This window comes from Mustela putorius, unplaced genomic scaffold (assembly GCF_011764305.1).
Source record: "Mustela putorius furo isolate JIRA1106 unplaced genomic scaffold, ASM1176430v1.1 tig00537227_pilon_pilon_pilon, whole genome shotgun sequence".
Lineage (NCBI taxonomy): Eukaryota > Metazoa > Chordata > Mammalia > Carnivora > Mustelidae > Mustela > Mustela putorius.
In genome coordinates this window covers 9,261,970-9,278,565 of record NW_025422368.1, presented here as the reverse complement: position 1 = coordinate 9,278,565, position 16,596 = coordinate 9,261,970, and the positions used below count along the sequence as shown (strand labels likewise).

General features: G+C 33.4%; 1 protein-coding gene across 1 annotated transcript in view; it reads left to right on the top strand.

Annotated features, from left to right (window-relative positions):
- The window catches only part of ARID2 (AT-rich interaction domain 2), a 165,402-nt gene that overhangs the window by 70,875 nt on the left and 77,931 nt on the right, over positions 1-16,596 (top strand). The window contains exon 4 of the mRNA XM_045073343.1: positions 12,903-13,036. Coding sequence (XP_044929278.1) covers positions 12,903-13,036 — 134 coding nt within the window. The remainder of the gene's footprint in view (positions 1-12,902; positions 13,037-16,596) is intronic.

Genomic DNA, 16,596 nt, shown 5'->3' with positions numbered 1-16,596 from the left:
AAATACAAAGAAGTCCCAGTTACTTACAGTGAGTTTGAATTGATAAAATGTTGAAAATGTTTGATTTTTTTATAACAGGTTTATTAAATATATTTTTATGGAAACAAACAAACAAAAAAAGCCAAGCTGTTTTTTAAACATCAAGAATAAAAAAATATTTTAAACATGTATAACTCAATAGGGTAGTACACACTTGAATATTTCTTGAGGAATCCACTAGTGGATGGGCTTTATCCAACTTAGAATTGAGTAGGAAAACATTGCAGAAGAATCCATGGTTATTATTAAATATATTATAATTGTAGATCTAAGATTAAAACGTAGGTGACAACAAAGGTGAAAGAATAATATGTAAATCTTACATATTCTTACAAAGGATAAATAATGCCAACTCTAAAGGAAGAGGTAGGGGCGCCTGGGTGGCTCAGTGGGTTAAAGCCTCTGCCTTTGGCTCAGGTAATGATCCCAGGGTCCTGGGATCAAGCCTCACATCGGGCTTTCTCCTCAGCGGGGAGCCTGCTTCATTCTCTCTCTCTCTCTGCCTGCCTCTCTGCCTACTTGTGATCTCTGTCAAATAAATAAAACCTTAAAAAACAAAAAAAGAAAAGAAAAAAATGTAAAAAAAAAAATAAAGGAAGAGGTAAAGAGGAAAGTAGGAAAAGCTTATTGATTGTTGTAAAGCAGTAGTTGGGATTGAGAAGATACTATTGAAAGTTGACATATACTGCGTGATAATAAGAAAATGAGATTACTGCATTATAAATGTATAAGTACATAGGTAACCAATAGAACAAAAACACAGACCTTCCTAAATGCAAAAAGCAATTTAAAAACAAAATAACAAAGAAAATGAATACATAGGGGCGCCTGGGTGGCTCAGTGGGTTAAAGCCTCGGCCTTCAGCTCAGGTCATGTTCCCAGGGTCCTGGGATTGAGCCCCGCATCTGGCTCTCTGCTCAGCAGGGAGCCTGCTTCCTCCTCTCTCTCTCTCTCTGTCTGCCTCTCTGCCTACTTGTGATCTCTATCTGTCAAATAAATAAATAAATAAATAAATCTTAAAAAAAGAGAAGAAAGTTAAAAATATGAAAGGGGAAAACTGTGGTGTTGAATTGACAGTAGAGGTATAAATACGATCTTATCCTTTTATAGAGATACAAAAATGGATTTATACATACTAATAAATATACTAACAGGGCCTGGAAGAAAGATACCTCTATAAGCAGTGAGCATAGCTCGTCTTTAGGTATTGGTTTCTAAATACCATTCCTCATTAAAAAGAAGCAGTGTTCCTTGGTGAAAAGAGTGATGCTAGTATGGAAGCAGGGAAAATGCAAGATAAGCCTGTTTTGTCTTATTCTACAAAGCAAGAAACTGCTCAAAAAATGATAGGGCTAGCTACATCAAAAGATAGAGGAGGTGGCTTGAAAGGGCTCCCATTGGCCAAAGCTAGAACACTTTGAACATTAGAATAAATAATGATAGGAATATAATATTTTTGAAATAATCCAGGATGTTTTAAGTAACTGAATAAATGGGAGAGGATGGGAAGAGCTCACTTACAGTAGAATGAATGCCAGCTAATAAATGTGGAAGGAATAATGGAGTTAAGGAAAAATCACCATTACAGTAATAATCCGATTCAGGCAGGAATCGTCAATGGTTGCTAAAACTAGTGGGTGAAAGTTTGGTAAGAAACAGGTTATTTACATAACTTCAAAGTGTTCTCCCATAAGTTACTTATTAATTTCCAAAAGGAAAAAAGTAACTTCCTAGTGATTTAACCTAGCAATTCCAGTCTTACAAAGTAATCAAAGTTAACAGTATGATCAATGGGACATAATATGCCTCCTTATAATATACACTAGGATATGCATTCATTTCTGTGGTATTCCTGCCAAAGGTGCATTCTTTGTATCTAATTTCATTATTAAAGAACCCTCAGACAAACCTAAATTGATGACTTTCTACAGAGTAACCACCTTCTACTCTTGAAAAATGTCAAGCTTGTTAAAAATAAGGAACAGTAACTTAATTTTAAATGGTTCAGGAAAAACTCTGGGGGTGGGGAGGGTTGCAGCGCTGTGGGTGTGTACATGTGTGGGCAGAAGGAGGAGGAGAGAATGAGAAAATGAGAATATGATAAAGCAACTAAACAACATATAAACAATTGGTACATCTGGATTGAGGACATGAGTTCTTTGAAGTATTTTTATGACTGTTAAGTATAGAATTATATCAATATAAAAGTTGTCTTAAAGGGTTCAAAGCCCACAGAATTTGGTGAAGGTTTTTTTTTTTTTAAACAGTTTTGGAAAATTCCTTTTCCTACTGCAGTGTAGATATGGAAGTTTTAATGTATGATACATGCACAATATTTTCAACAAGATCATATCATGGAAGGAAATTTGCTTTTAAAAAACATCCTTTTGGGACACCTGGGCAGCTCAGTTGGTTAAGCATCCAACTCTTGGTGTTGGCTCAGGTCATGATCTCAGGGTTGTAGGACCAAGCCCCATGACAGGCTCCCTACTCAGCTGGGAGTCTGCTTGAGATTCTTCCATTCTGTCCTTCTCCCTGCATGCACACACACTCTCTCAAATAAGTAAAATCTTGGGGCTCCTGGGTGGCTCAGTGGGTTGGGCCGCTGCCTTCGGCTCAGGTCATGATCTCAGGGTCCTGGGATCGAGTCCCACATCAGGCTCTCTGCTCAGCAGGGAGCCTGCTTCTCTCTCTCTCTCTCTCTCTCTCTGCCTGCCTCTCCATCTACTTGTGATTTCTCTCTGTCAAATAAATAAATAAAATCTTAAAAAAAAAATAAGTAAAATCTTGAAAAATAAAAAATAAAAGGCATCTTTTTTAAGAAAATGTTCTCTCCATAGAATGGATTTCTTTTTTAAAGTAATTACTTTCGGGACGCCTGGGTGGGTCAGTTGGTTGAGCATCTGCCTTCGGCTCAGGTCATGATCCCAGCGTCCTGGGATCGAGTCCCACATTGGGCTCCTTGCTCTGCAGGGAGCCTGCTTCTCCCTCTGACTCTGCCTGCCACTCTGTCTGCCTGTGCTTGCTCTCGCTCTCTCTCTCTCTGACAAATAAATAAATAAAATCTTTTAAAAAAAATAAATAAAGTAATTACTTTCTATTGTTTGTTTGTTTGTTTGTTTTTACTTTAAAGGGTTGGTAAGGTCTCTTTGTTTTGTTTTGTTTTGTTTTTAAATTAGCTGTTAGGTAATATAACTGCTCATCACCTAATGCTGTCATGAGAAAATCAGCAAATTTGGGACTTTTTAAAAAGTGAAGTAAGTATATAACTCTCAAGATTGGCAGCATTTTTAATTACTCTTGACTAAGATATCCATTTGACCTCTCTGGTTCAAAATATTTTCTTATCACTTCACATCTCATTATGTTTGAAGATTTCTCTGTGTTTCAAAGACCTTGTTTTTATATAATTGACCCCATTGACATCATCCTGAAGCATTTTTGGCACTTCTGACTTTCCAGCTTCTTTGCTGCATTATCCTGCCTATAAATGATGCAATAAATGCTTTTTACAGGTCTTTTAATCTTCCTTTTTTCCCTTCCTTCTGCCTGCTTTCTCTCTCATCTTCCTTAGCTCCCTTCCCCTGCTTCTACTTCCCTTTCCCAGTTAAAGCAGCTGCTTCTTCATTTTGGTTTTAAGTAGAATTAACATGTTTTCCTGAAATTCTTTTTTTCTAAAATCATTTGCTTTTGAGAATATATCCTCTCTGGTACAGCTTTCCTTTAATGACTCACCAAAAAGTAGTTCTTTGCGAATTTCATTTTTGAAAGAGAATCTAGGAAATACTTATAAGCTCAGATATGTTAGAAACATCTGTACTTGAATTCAGCTATATAGAAAACCTCCCACGCAATATAATTTGCTCTAATCCTTGTTTTTTCAACTCCTTAGTAGTGTTTTCTTACCATTTCCCAACAGTATTTGTTTTGTTGACATATTTTCCATGTATTAATTTAGCCTTTTTTATCATGAGAAAATGAAGATATGTTTCCCCAGTGATAGTGGATTTGGCCATTGAAGGGCTCTTATAAATATTTATCTCAGTACACTTGCTTGAAATAATATTTATTTTTTAATTTTAAAAAGTTTTGGTTAGATTTTAAAAAATGTTAAAAAGGATTTGGTTTTTCAATGACTTGAAAAATATTACTTAGAAAAATATAGAAGCTTGTCTTCAAATTTTGAAGTTTTAAACATCTTGGAAATCATCAGTAACATAAAAAGTACAACATTAACCTAGGACAACGTTCATAATCAATGTTAATCCACATTAAGGTATTTTATTTTTTGATAATTTAGAAATTTTTTGGCCTACTTCTTTTATATCTGTCTGATCACATTGCCATTGTTTTATAATGGAAGTATCAGCTTTGCTTTTTTCTTGTTTTATTTTGCTGCATTATTCAAATTGTAGCTTCTTTGAAGAAATCTATTTAATCTCTTTTGTGAGAAATAGTTTAATTAAAATTAGATAATATTGTCTTTAAATTCCCTAAACCTTGACATACATAGACATTATTAGTACCTAATGATTAAGGGTCCAGTGGTCAAAGGCTAATAAATTAATAGGAATTCCACTCTTAGCTCCTCTACATTGGTTAATATCAGATGAGTAACATATGGACTGTCAGTGAGGAAGGAAGGAGGTAGTGTGGATCCATAAATTAAATATCTTTCCCTATTGGAATATTTTGTTTGTGTGGCCCATTTTGAAGGGTACTCTTCTACAGAAGCAAGTACCCTGGATCAAGCTGAGGTATAATATTCTGAGAAAGACTGTATTGAGAAAGGAGATAGATAGGGAATTCTTTGTTGTATATGGTACAACCAGAGGGGCCATAGGACATATCCAAAAACAGCAGTATTCTAGAATTCTTCATTAATTCTATGAAGCATTGGTGCTTAATTTTATTAAATAAGCTTTGGCATCCTTTGTTTAGATAATATTTTTTCTTGATCTGTGAGTTTGGTGTTATAAAATTTTTAATATTGAACTATTACTGGATTTCTGTAACAAAATCTTATCTTGCTCTTTTGCTTAGTCTTTATGTACCATTTATAAATGTAGTCTTTTTTTTTTTACCTGTAGTTTTTATAAAGTTTCTCAGATTTTGCTAGATTACAGTTTTCAAGGGGCTTCTAATCATTTTCTGTAATTGGAAACATTTTATATGGCAATGAAAATACTTGTTTTATTTGAAAGTTTGAAATAACAATACTTTTTTTCCAGTGTTTAAATTTTTTTAAAATTATGAAGTAAATATAAAATAAATATGAAAAAACTTAATATATGCAGGCTTATCTACACCCAAACAACAATAACAACAACAAAACTACTAATACCTTTGAAACTGCTTGTGTTTCTTTCTTTATTGCATTTCTCTTTCAAAGGATAAATCCTAGCTTATTTTCTAAGTGCTAATTGTTATATGGCTTTTCTTTGTGGTTTTAGCACTCACTTATCTATTTCTAAATAATATATGTAAATTTTTTGCTTGTTTATGATTTTTATATAAGTGGAATCATAATGTAATCTTTAGAAATTTTTTTTTAACAATTTGTTGTTGATGGCCATTTGAATCACTCCGTTAGTTTCTAATTTTCACTGCTATATAATATTTCATTGCATGAACATGCCACAGTGTGTGTATTTATATTATTGTTAATGAATATTTGGGTTGTTACCAGTTTTTACTGGGCTATATGCTTAAGAATGTAATTGGCTGCATTATAGGGTGATTTTTTTTTTCTCCTTTTCTCTGTATATTATATACAGTAATACTTTTTTTCCTTATAGTGGTTTGGAAAGTAATTAGTCTGATTTTAATTATGCTGTTAAACACTTAGAAAAATGGGAAACACAGCTAAGAACATATTGTCCTTCATTTTAACAGTAAAAATTAACCCATTTTGTTCAGTCTTTCAGTATAAGCATCAGAATACAGTTTTAATTCTTCCTACCTTCTACTTCTTTCTCTCCTAAAGTTCTTTCTCTTTCTTTCTACTACTTCTTTATCTTTTAAAGTTTTTAAACTTCTTATCAGGAAACTGTTTTTCAAATTATTTTAATGTTTTACATTTTTTATGTTTTCCTTTTGTAACCAATGGCATTTATATTCTTTTTTGTAATGTAATAGTTATGATTGAGTTTAATGTCTTAGTTTCTGTACATGTTGTCAGTCACCTGTATTGCTATTTAACCATTTCTTAATTTTGATTCTTCTATCCATTAGATTATAGTCAACCCTTGCACAACATGATTTGAGCTTCACAGGTTCACTTGTATGTGGATCTTTTGTACAGTACACTACTATAAATGTATTTTCTCTTGTGATTTTCTTAATAGCATATTTTCTCTAGCTTATGGTATTGTAAGAATACAATATATAACGTGTATATAAAATCTGTCAGTTTACTGTTTATGTTATGGGTGAGGCTTTGGGTCATCAGGCTATTAGTAAGTAAGTTTTTGGGAATTCAGAAGTTAATATGCAGATTTTTGAATGTGTGGACGTTAGTATCCCTAACCCCTGTGTTGTTCATGGGTGAGTTGTACTTATTTGAGTGGTATTTTTCTCCCTAGAGGGCTATATTGCTTTATTCTGAGTCTTTACATGTCAAAAAATGAATTTCTTTTGTCTTAATTGAGCAACATGGTTAGGTAGGGATTTCTTGTGAAATAAGTTTCCTCCTCAAAATTCTAATATTCCTCATTATCTTCTAGCTATTAATTTTGAAGAGAAGTCAAAGTCTAGTCCAACTGTTCTGTATAACTTTTGGGGAGTGGCAATGGTTCTGAAAACTTTAGAATCTTTATCTTTGAAGCTTAAATCTTTTATCAGGATATATCTGATTGTTTTTCCCTTTTCAGTAATTTTTGCCTGGTGACCCATGTACCCTGACACCCCAGCTCCAGAGAGCTCTTTGATATACACATTACATATTCTAGTTAAAGAAATTCTTTTATTATGAAAATGATTTTAAAAAAAAAGAAAATGATTATCACTTCCATTCCATTTATTCAGGTCTTTCCTTCAGGACCACTGCATGTGGTTTTTTGTTTTTGATTTATGTTTGCTCTCCTGTTTACATATATATCTCATTTTTATCTCCCAGTTTCATTAGTTCTTTTCTTTTCCATGTGGAACAGTTTCTGAAGCTTGCCTTCTTCATTGATTTTCTGCATTGTCATTTTTGGGAGGACAATCCTGGGCCGAGAAATTTCATTACCTTTATCGTTTCCAAGCCACCACAATTTTTGTACCTGCTGTGTTTATAGAGCACATCAATAGAGATCCAGTTACCTGATAACACTTGATGACAGTCTTTCCATGCTGGTGCTTTTCATAGGAACCCGCACTCCTGGTGTCTTTGTGTTCATTTTGACAAAGAAGCTATAAGGTGAAATTTATTTTTGGTTTTAAATTTTTTTAATTTAGGGACACCTGGGTAGCTCAGCGGGTTAAGCCTCTGCCTTCAGCTCATGGTCATGATGAGCTGTCTCATTCAGGTCATGATCCCAGTGTCCTGGGATTGAGCCCCGCATCAGGCTCACTGCTCCGCTGGGAACCTGCTTCCTCCTCTTTCTCTCTCTGCCTGCCTCACTGCCTGCTTGTGATCTCTGTCTGTGAAATAAATAAATAAAATATTTTAAAATAATAAAAAAGAAAATTTTTTAATTTAAATTCAATTTAATTAACATACAGTGTATTATTAGTTTCAGAGGTAGAATTTGGTGATTTATCAGTTCCATCTAACACCCAGTGCTTATTATATCAAGTGCCCTTCTTAATGCCCATTACCCAGATACCCCATTCCTCCACCCACCTCCCCCTCCAGCAACCCTCAGTTTGTTCCCTATGATTAAGAGTCTCTTATGGTTTGTCTCCCTCTCTGATTTCATCTTATTTTTCCTTCTCTTCCCCGACAGTCCTCTGTTTTGTTTCTTAAATTCCATGTATCAGTGAGATCGTATGATAATTGTCTTTCTCTGATTGAGTTATTTCACTTAACCATAATACCCTCTAGTTCCATGCACATCATCACAAATGGCAAAATTTCATTCTTTTTGATGGCTGAGTAAAATTCCATTGTACATACATACCACATCTTCTTTATCCATTCATCTGTCAGTGGACATCTGGGCTCTTTCCATATTTTGGATATTGTGGACATTGCTGCTATAAATATTGGGACGCATGTGCTCTATAAGGTGAAATTTATGAAGGACTTTACCTCCCTGCACAACCACTGAGTTCAACTCAACTTTCTGAATGTTCTTTTTTGAAATAATTGACACTCTCTGGATCCCATTATCAGACACACCTTCATTTTCCATTCAACCTTTAGTGGTTAAAGGAAATCCAGTTAGGAATAATCCTTGCCTCAGATAAAACTTATTGGCTACAATACTGCCAGTGGGCAAAGCTGGTTGAAGAAAATCCAAATTGAACTTTCCTGTATATGTTTTCTGGCCTAGGTTCTCCTTCACTAGATCACATTACTCTCTCAAGAAGTGTTTTGCAACTTAGTCTTGTAGATCCTTGAAGTTGCTTTTCATGGATCAGAAATTCTATAAGTTTTTAACTTACAAATAATGCTGTATTCCTCTATTTTTATCCTTTAAAGGTCATTACAATCAGATTTAAGGGAAGAGATGAATATGGGTCCTTGAACTATCATCTTTAACTAAAAACGGTTCAAAAAGTTGTTATAAAGAAGTGTTCCAATCATATACATTTGATTTTTTTCCCTTGATCCAAGAATAATCAAGAGTTTTCTTGAGTGTTTTTGTTGATAATGTCATTTTTAATTTCCAAGAATTCTACCAGAATATTTACAGTTGAAATTATCTGATATCTGGGAAGTACTTTAAAATAATCTGAGAGAAGATTGTGAAGATAAATTGCATATAGGTTTGGAATTTTATATCATGAAAGTTATTTTTAATTATCCAAGAGTTTAATTTCTTTGAGTTACATTGTGGTTAGAGAATGTGCCTATATAATATTTAATCTTAAATTTGTTATGGTGTTCTGTGTGAATTGATATATGATCAGTTTTCTAATTTCCATGGAGTTTTGAAAAGAAAATCATTGTATGTCTAATAAATCAATCTTACTGGTGATTATACTCAAATTTTCTACAACCTAATTTTTTTGTTTACTTGGTCTGTCAGATACTGTAAGAGGTTTAATTTTCCCATATTCATAATAATACTGCCCATATTATTTGATGCTATTTTTTTCTAAAGATTTTATTTATTTATTTGACAGAGAGAGATCACAAGTAGGCAGAGAGGCAGGCAGAGAGAGGAGGAAGCAGGCTCCCTGCTGAGCAGAGAGCCCGATGTGGGACTCGATCCCAGGATCCTGAGATCATGACCTGAGCCGAAGGCAGCAGCTTAACCCACTGAGCCACCCAGGCGCCCTTGATGCTATTTTTAAATGAACTCTTAATTCATCCCACTGTATTATATTTCTATCAGTCACATTTATTAAGGTTTTTAATTAAACCGTACCATTTAAAATAATTTCTATATTATATGCCAACTTTTCACATTTGCCTTCTTCTAAGTCTGTAACCTGTGATAGAGAATCTACTGTAAAGTAAGTTAAGGCCAAGTTGAAGAAAAAGAAGATAAAACTCATCCCGCCTGAATCTGTTCCTGTCTGGATTCCAGTATTTTACCAGTCTTGAGTTAAATATGTAATGTACAAGGCAGATTACTGTAAGAGCTCAATAAATACTTGCTTGATCAATATAGTAACTATTCAATGTGATGCCATTGACTTTGACAAGAGAGAGAGTGAAATATAGTCTAGCATTTATAATTTAATGAGTGAACACAGAGTATCTCTCAGTGTATAGCTCAAGGTGATGATGGAGAATTATATTGGAAAACTTAGACTTTTAAATGTAACTCTGTATTTTAGCTGCTCTTATCTGTTACTACTTTTTAGTTTTTAGAAGTATATAACTCCTTGAAAAGCCAAATACTTTGTACTTGTTTATTGAGAGAGACAAGAGATCAAAACTGGGTGCCAAAACCTTAGTTGAACAAAGAAATGTTGGGTCTTGGTTGGAAATATTTAATCATGACAGAACAAATCAAGCCAGGAACATAAAAATTTTTAAAATCATAATAATTTGCCTACACCACAGATTTTAGGGGAATGAAATTAAGAACCTGTTTAGAGGAATAGGAGTAGAACATGTCAAGGAACCAGAGGTCATTTTTTAATATTTTAAGAGAAATTGAATTATAAAGGGTTACATGTGTATAGTACACTGTTTATTATGAGTATATAGTGCTTGTGTTGTTATCAAGCTTTGTATTACTTGGACTGCATTTTGGGTATTTGGGAAGGAAAAATCATATTTATGGTCCTTCTTTACTAGTAATATTGTTTTCTTTCCCAGCTGTAATAGAAAACATAAATTTTAAATCTGCTATGCTCAGTTATGACTAACAAATTTATAGAAAGAACCTTAAAAATATTATAATTAAAGATTTTTATTTTAAAATTCTTTATCTTCATTGTTTTGATTCTATTTTGATAAAAATTATTTAATAAAGATTATTTATCTGTAGTTTTTTACCATTCCAATTCCAAAAGACTGTACTCTCTAAATACCTCTGTCAATACTATTTCCTGAGTGATGTAGATAATCCCTCATTTGCAGAAAATATGTCACATAATTTATGAGCAGCTGTTTGTGTCTATATTTATATATACACTTCTTTTTATGATATCTGCATTAGAAACCCAAAAAGAATAGACCTGATTTCTTTACCTATTTAAGTCCATTGTCAGTCTATCATGGAGAGAGATGGGTTCTTTTTTAATCATCCTTTTGTTTTATGTTTTTAGACTATAAATCTCTCTGCTGGGTGACATCCCCAGGATCAAGATGAAATATATATTCTCTCCTCAGTGCTCAAGGGTGTATCTGCACATATGTGTCTGCTTTAGTATGCTGTATCTCCAACACTAAAGAAAAGTGTTGGATTCATTAGCTATCAAACTGCCAGCTAGGAAAGAGTTCCTTGCTCAAATTGAGTTTATTTGGAGAACTTAGAAGGAGTGGAAAGGGACAGTTCAATTCCTTTCCAGGCTCAAAGATGTGAATTACTGTGCCTTGTAAAGCCTGAAAAGGGAAAATAAGGAATGGTAATGATTTTCAATGTCATTAGTTTTTATATTTGTAAAATTGTAGTTTACATTTATCCCACCTTGAAAGTTAAGATTTGGTACTCAAAATAATGCTTCCAAAATCATTGTATTTCTTCATTGATAACCTCCCTTTCTCATCTCAGCTGTCTATAACTAAAAAGCAAAGGGGTGGATAGCTATAGGACTTTGAAAATAGCAACTAATGGACTTAGTACCTGCTTAGATCAGGACTGGTAAAAGGGTTGATCTGTAAAATAATCACATCTAGAACTTTTCTGTAGCAAATATAAGTCATTGTATTAATCAGTTAAACTTCTGATTTGTGAAGTACAGTAACAAGTTTGTTAGCTACAGTGTTGGACTTGACAGTTATTTCACTATTTTAAAGTTTACCTGGGAATCTTATTTTAAACTAGTAGTTGATGATAGATTGAGAATTTGGAAACTTCATTGTAATTGATGTCATGAGGATTAATCGGGGCACCTGCATGCCTCAGTTATTTGACTGTCCCAGCTCTTGGTTTTGGCTCAGGTCATGTCCTCATGGGTGGTGGAATCCAGCCAGTCTGCCAGGAGGGGTTGGGGGGAGGTCTGGGCCGAATGAGGGGTCGGCTTGTAGAGTCTCTTCCTCTGTCCCTCCCTGAAACTAACACTCCTTCTCTCTCTCTCTCTCTCTCTCTCTCAAATAAATAAATACTTAAAAAGAAAAGAGAGAGCATTAGGGGCACCTGGGTGGCTCAGTTGCTTAAGTGTCTGCCTTGGGCTTCAGTCGTGGGATCAAGCCCACCTCAGGCTTCCTGCTCAGCAGGGAGTCTGCTTCTCCCTCTGCACCTCCTCCTCCCCACTCATACATGCACTCTCTTGCCCTCTCCTTCTCTCTCTGAAATAAATAAAATTTTTAAAAAATAATAAAAAATTTAAGAAGAGGATTAATCATATCCAGTAGTGGTAATTCAGTAGGGGATATAGGAACTATCTTATAAATTAGTTAAAATATATTAGGCTATCACTTTTGGATGGGAGTTTATTTAGAATGAGCATACCATTTCCAATGTCTGTCCAGAGAAAATATTCAGATAAGTGTACAGATTAAGTTTATTGCTGTTACATCATTTGTAATAGCAAAAAGCAAAACTGAAAGTAGTTATACACTAGAGATCTAGTTAAATTATGATGTATGAATAGGATCAAATATTGTGCAGCTGTTAAGAAAAACAAGCAGTACTAATGTACTTACATACTTAGATCTATAAAATATATCATTAAATAAAATTAGGCACAGAAAATATAGCATTCCAGTATGCATGTGAACCTTTTGAGTGAGACTGGGGGTTGAGGATGGACCTAGGGTTAGAGAATCTTCTCATTTTCACTTGGCTTTTAAATGACTTCATATAATTTTTTTAATCAATAAATCAAATGTTCTCCCACTCATGTACATGTGTTTGTCTTTGGGTAATGGTGTGGTCTTTCTGAAAATATAAGAACACTTAGAAGCATTGCATTGAGTTTGTCTGCAGTACCACTGTTAAAGTGACTGTTTCCCTAATATGAGGCTTGTGGTATCTTAACTCTATTTTAAATTTAGGGGCTCTGGGGAAGGAAAACAGATACATGTGGTAAGAGTTAAAAAATAAGATGTAAATCTGTTTGTTAAACTCAGCTGTGTTGTTTTTCTGTTTCAGTTACCTAGAAAAGTACGAGAAAGTTCATCATTTTGGGGAGGATGACGATGAGGTACCACCAGGCAATCCAAAGCCACAGCTTCCTATTGGTGCAATTCCATCTTCCTACAATTACCAGCAACACAGTGTGTCAGGTAAGTATCACTGGAGATCGTCCAGCTTTGAATTAGGAAAATAGACATCATCGAGTGAATTAATTCTTTACTTTGCACATGCAACTTTCAAAGATCAACACCTAATTGGTATCAGTGTCCTTTCTGAATAGACTGTATAAGATTTTTAGTCATAGGAATTTTCAGAGTTACAAATATCTATATTTTCAAGTGAAGTTTTTTCCTTATTTTTTTAACTAATGGTCGGTTTAATTTGAATAGTCACTAAAATGAGAAGAGAGAGGTTGTATAGAGCTAGGGAGGTCAAGACTACTTAGCATCTTCTGGATTTTCTACAATTACTGGAACTTCCAGCATCAGAATTCCACGGAAATGTTTCTATTTGAGTATTTTTTCCTAAGGTACCACAGATAAGATTTTTCTTTTTCATTTAAGTCATTCTTATAATAGTTACAGAGGAATCTGCAGCTAAAAAGAGCAGGACTCAAATTGAAAATGATTAGGTTGAGAGTTTAATAAAAAGGTTATTGAGGCAGAGTCCATATAGGGGTTCCTCTGTTTAGTAGCTTTGAGTGTTGGGACTGTGTTGACTAGGAAGGGAACTCTGAAGAGACAAGCATCACTTTTCTTCAGTCACCAACATTTGGCCTAAAAAAGGAGATACGTCTTTTTTAAGGGTATTTTCTTGATAAAATTTACAATTTTTTAGATATTTATTATTCTTTATTGGTGGTATTCCCATTCTCTTATAGATAATCTGTCACTAGATTTAAGCTTTCTCATTGTGTTGGTATCACTAATTTTATTATCCATTATCTATTTTCAAAGTTTCTTTTATGTTGAATATGACTCCATATTTCTTTCCCAGTCTGTAATAACTAAAGAAACAGAATCTCCTAGAATCTGATCATTATTAGAAGAGACTTCATCATCTGATGCTTTTGTATAATGGGGGTGGAAGTTGGTGGCGATGAGTACAAACCATACCTCACTTTGTTTTTAATGAGTAGTTAATTACCTTAAGAACCAAGATTAAAGGAGAACATTCTAAGTCACCATGTAAAAATCTTGCTAATAGTTTAAGCTGATAAAATAAAATGGGTTGACTTATTATTAGGTGATACACTCTCTGTTTCTAGAAAGGGCTAATGACCATTACTGAATTCAAGGATGTTATACAGGATATTCCTGCATTGAATGAGACATTATACTAATGATCTTTAAGACCATTTTCAACTTTATATAACTCTGTGTTTTATGTATATTGCAGTAATAACAGAACTGTTCATTTTTTTAGCTTAATACAGTTTGGTGTCTACTATGACAACTCCCTAACCTGACCCATTTCTACTTTTGATCTTGTTTAGAATGAAATTTTTTCTGGATATTTTTTTCTTTTCTTTCCTCCCCTAATTAAACTGATTACCTCAAGAGAAAAAGATGTGAAATAATCCTGGTATTTCAGAAGCCTAATGAAAGTCATTGATAGAGTTATTATTACAAGTTAAGGGAATGACAGAATTGCTTAACTTGGTGTTAGAATAACTCCTTTCTGATATACTGTCATATCTGTGCCCCTTTTTTAAAAGGAGAATCTGAGCAGTTAAACAACATGTAGCATGTTTAACAAAATCAGGATTGGGGGCTAATGAAAGGAAAGAAAGAAGGAATTGCTGGGGAACATCAGACTATAGTATATCTAATTCACACTGAAAAGAGGTAGTATTTTAGAGCAGCATTTATGAATTTGAAGGTGCTTTTTTAAGGAAGAGGCATAACAACATTATGACAGTGTTTGAAAATTAATGTGATTATCAATATACAAAGCAAATCCTTTATTAAGAAGCTTTTCAGTTGTCACTAAGGTAAATAGAGTAAGCTTCATACCTGTCAATGTGTGTGTGTCTGTGTATTTTAAATAAACACCAAATTAGACTTACATAGTGGTAGATTAGGAGCCTTTAGGAAATTTTAATTAGAACCTATAGAAGATTTGTGACTACATCTTTGGTCATACAGTCTTATTGCTCTCTTTGTACGTTTGGACAAATGTATTTGGATCAGTGTATTTATCTAGAGACATTTATATTGTTGATATTAAGAAAAACTGTTCTAAAATAATATTTTGAAATAATCATTTTCAATTGACAGTAGCTCTAGGACATTTGGCATGGAGTGCAGTTTTAGTTGATGTAATATTGTACACTGATAGAATATGGGACCAGATTTTTCCTTAAAGAAACTTACTCTGGCTTTAAGTGGCAAAAAAATATTGAGCAGATTTTGCCTGGAGTTTTAGGATTATTAAACACTAGCATCAATATATGATAGTTTTGTCATTTATTTGCGTAGTTTTTCATACTTTTCCTTACCACAGATACCTAATCCTTTCTTTGCTTTTCTTCTTTCTCTATTTTGTTGTTGTTGGTATTCATTTGGATGCAGTCAGTTCTGCAGAATTATAGGGAGATTATTAAGTAATTTTTTGTTCATCTTACATTTTAAAATTAAAATAAAAAAATTAATTTTTAAGTTAAAATATATTAAAAATTTATATACAATATCTTTAGTAGAAAAATTATGAAAGACAAAATTGACAAATGATAACTCACTGAAATTGTAGAATTTCAGAGCTAGCGAGGATATTAGTGATCATTAATCCAGTCTAATCTTTTTGATAAAAGAAGGTCAAGCACTCTGTCCATTTTCAGTTTTGGTGCTTAAATTTGGAAAAGTTTTATACAGGACGTTGTGTTTCATTTTGGTTTTTTAATTTTATCAGTTTTATTTAGGTAAAGATTTTCCATTAAATCCCCCATAGTCTTAAAAAAAAAAAAAAATCCCCCGTAGTCTAACATTCAGACTATGATAATCACTGCCAATAATAGAAAGAGAGTATTGTATAATTTCTGTAGTGTGAAAAGCACTTCAGGAATAATTCTCCCTTTCAGAGTGATTGCCTTAGATTAAGTTTGTCAGCAAACTGCTATAAACTTTGAGTCAAGAATGTTGAAAATAAATTCCTAATCCCATACCAGTTATGAAATTGTAGCTGTTCAATCACATTTCCTTGGGGAAGGGAATGAAAGGGAAGCTCTTAAAATCTTATAAACAATTTTTCCTACATGTTAGAAATCTTTACCAAGCCTGATATAAAGGACTTTTTGTAATTATCATATTTAGTTATTTTATTTTAATTGGAGATGTCTTTGGCAAAGTCACTCAGGAAAGGATGCACTGAATTGAGTATCTAATGGTATCTTTCATTCTTCAGTAGCAAACAACAGCAATTTTGAGGTCATATTGAACCCACATAAACAAGAATGTGACAGATGTTGAATGTGGGTTCTTAGTTTTTTCTCTGAAAGAGATTTGTCTGAAAGTTTCATGGAAACTCTAAACTATTTAGTTCCAGTGTACAGTATAGAAATATCAAAATCTCTTCTTCACAGAAGTTTTGTTACCTTTTCTCCAGATTTTATGTTTATGTTAGGTTGTTATTAGAAGTTTTATTATCAAGATTATAGAAAATGAACAGATATTATTCAGTTTTAAATATTGTAAAGATTCTCTTGTAATAA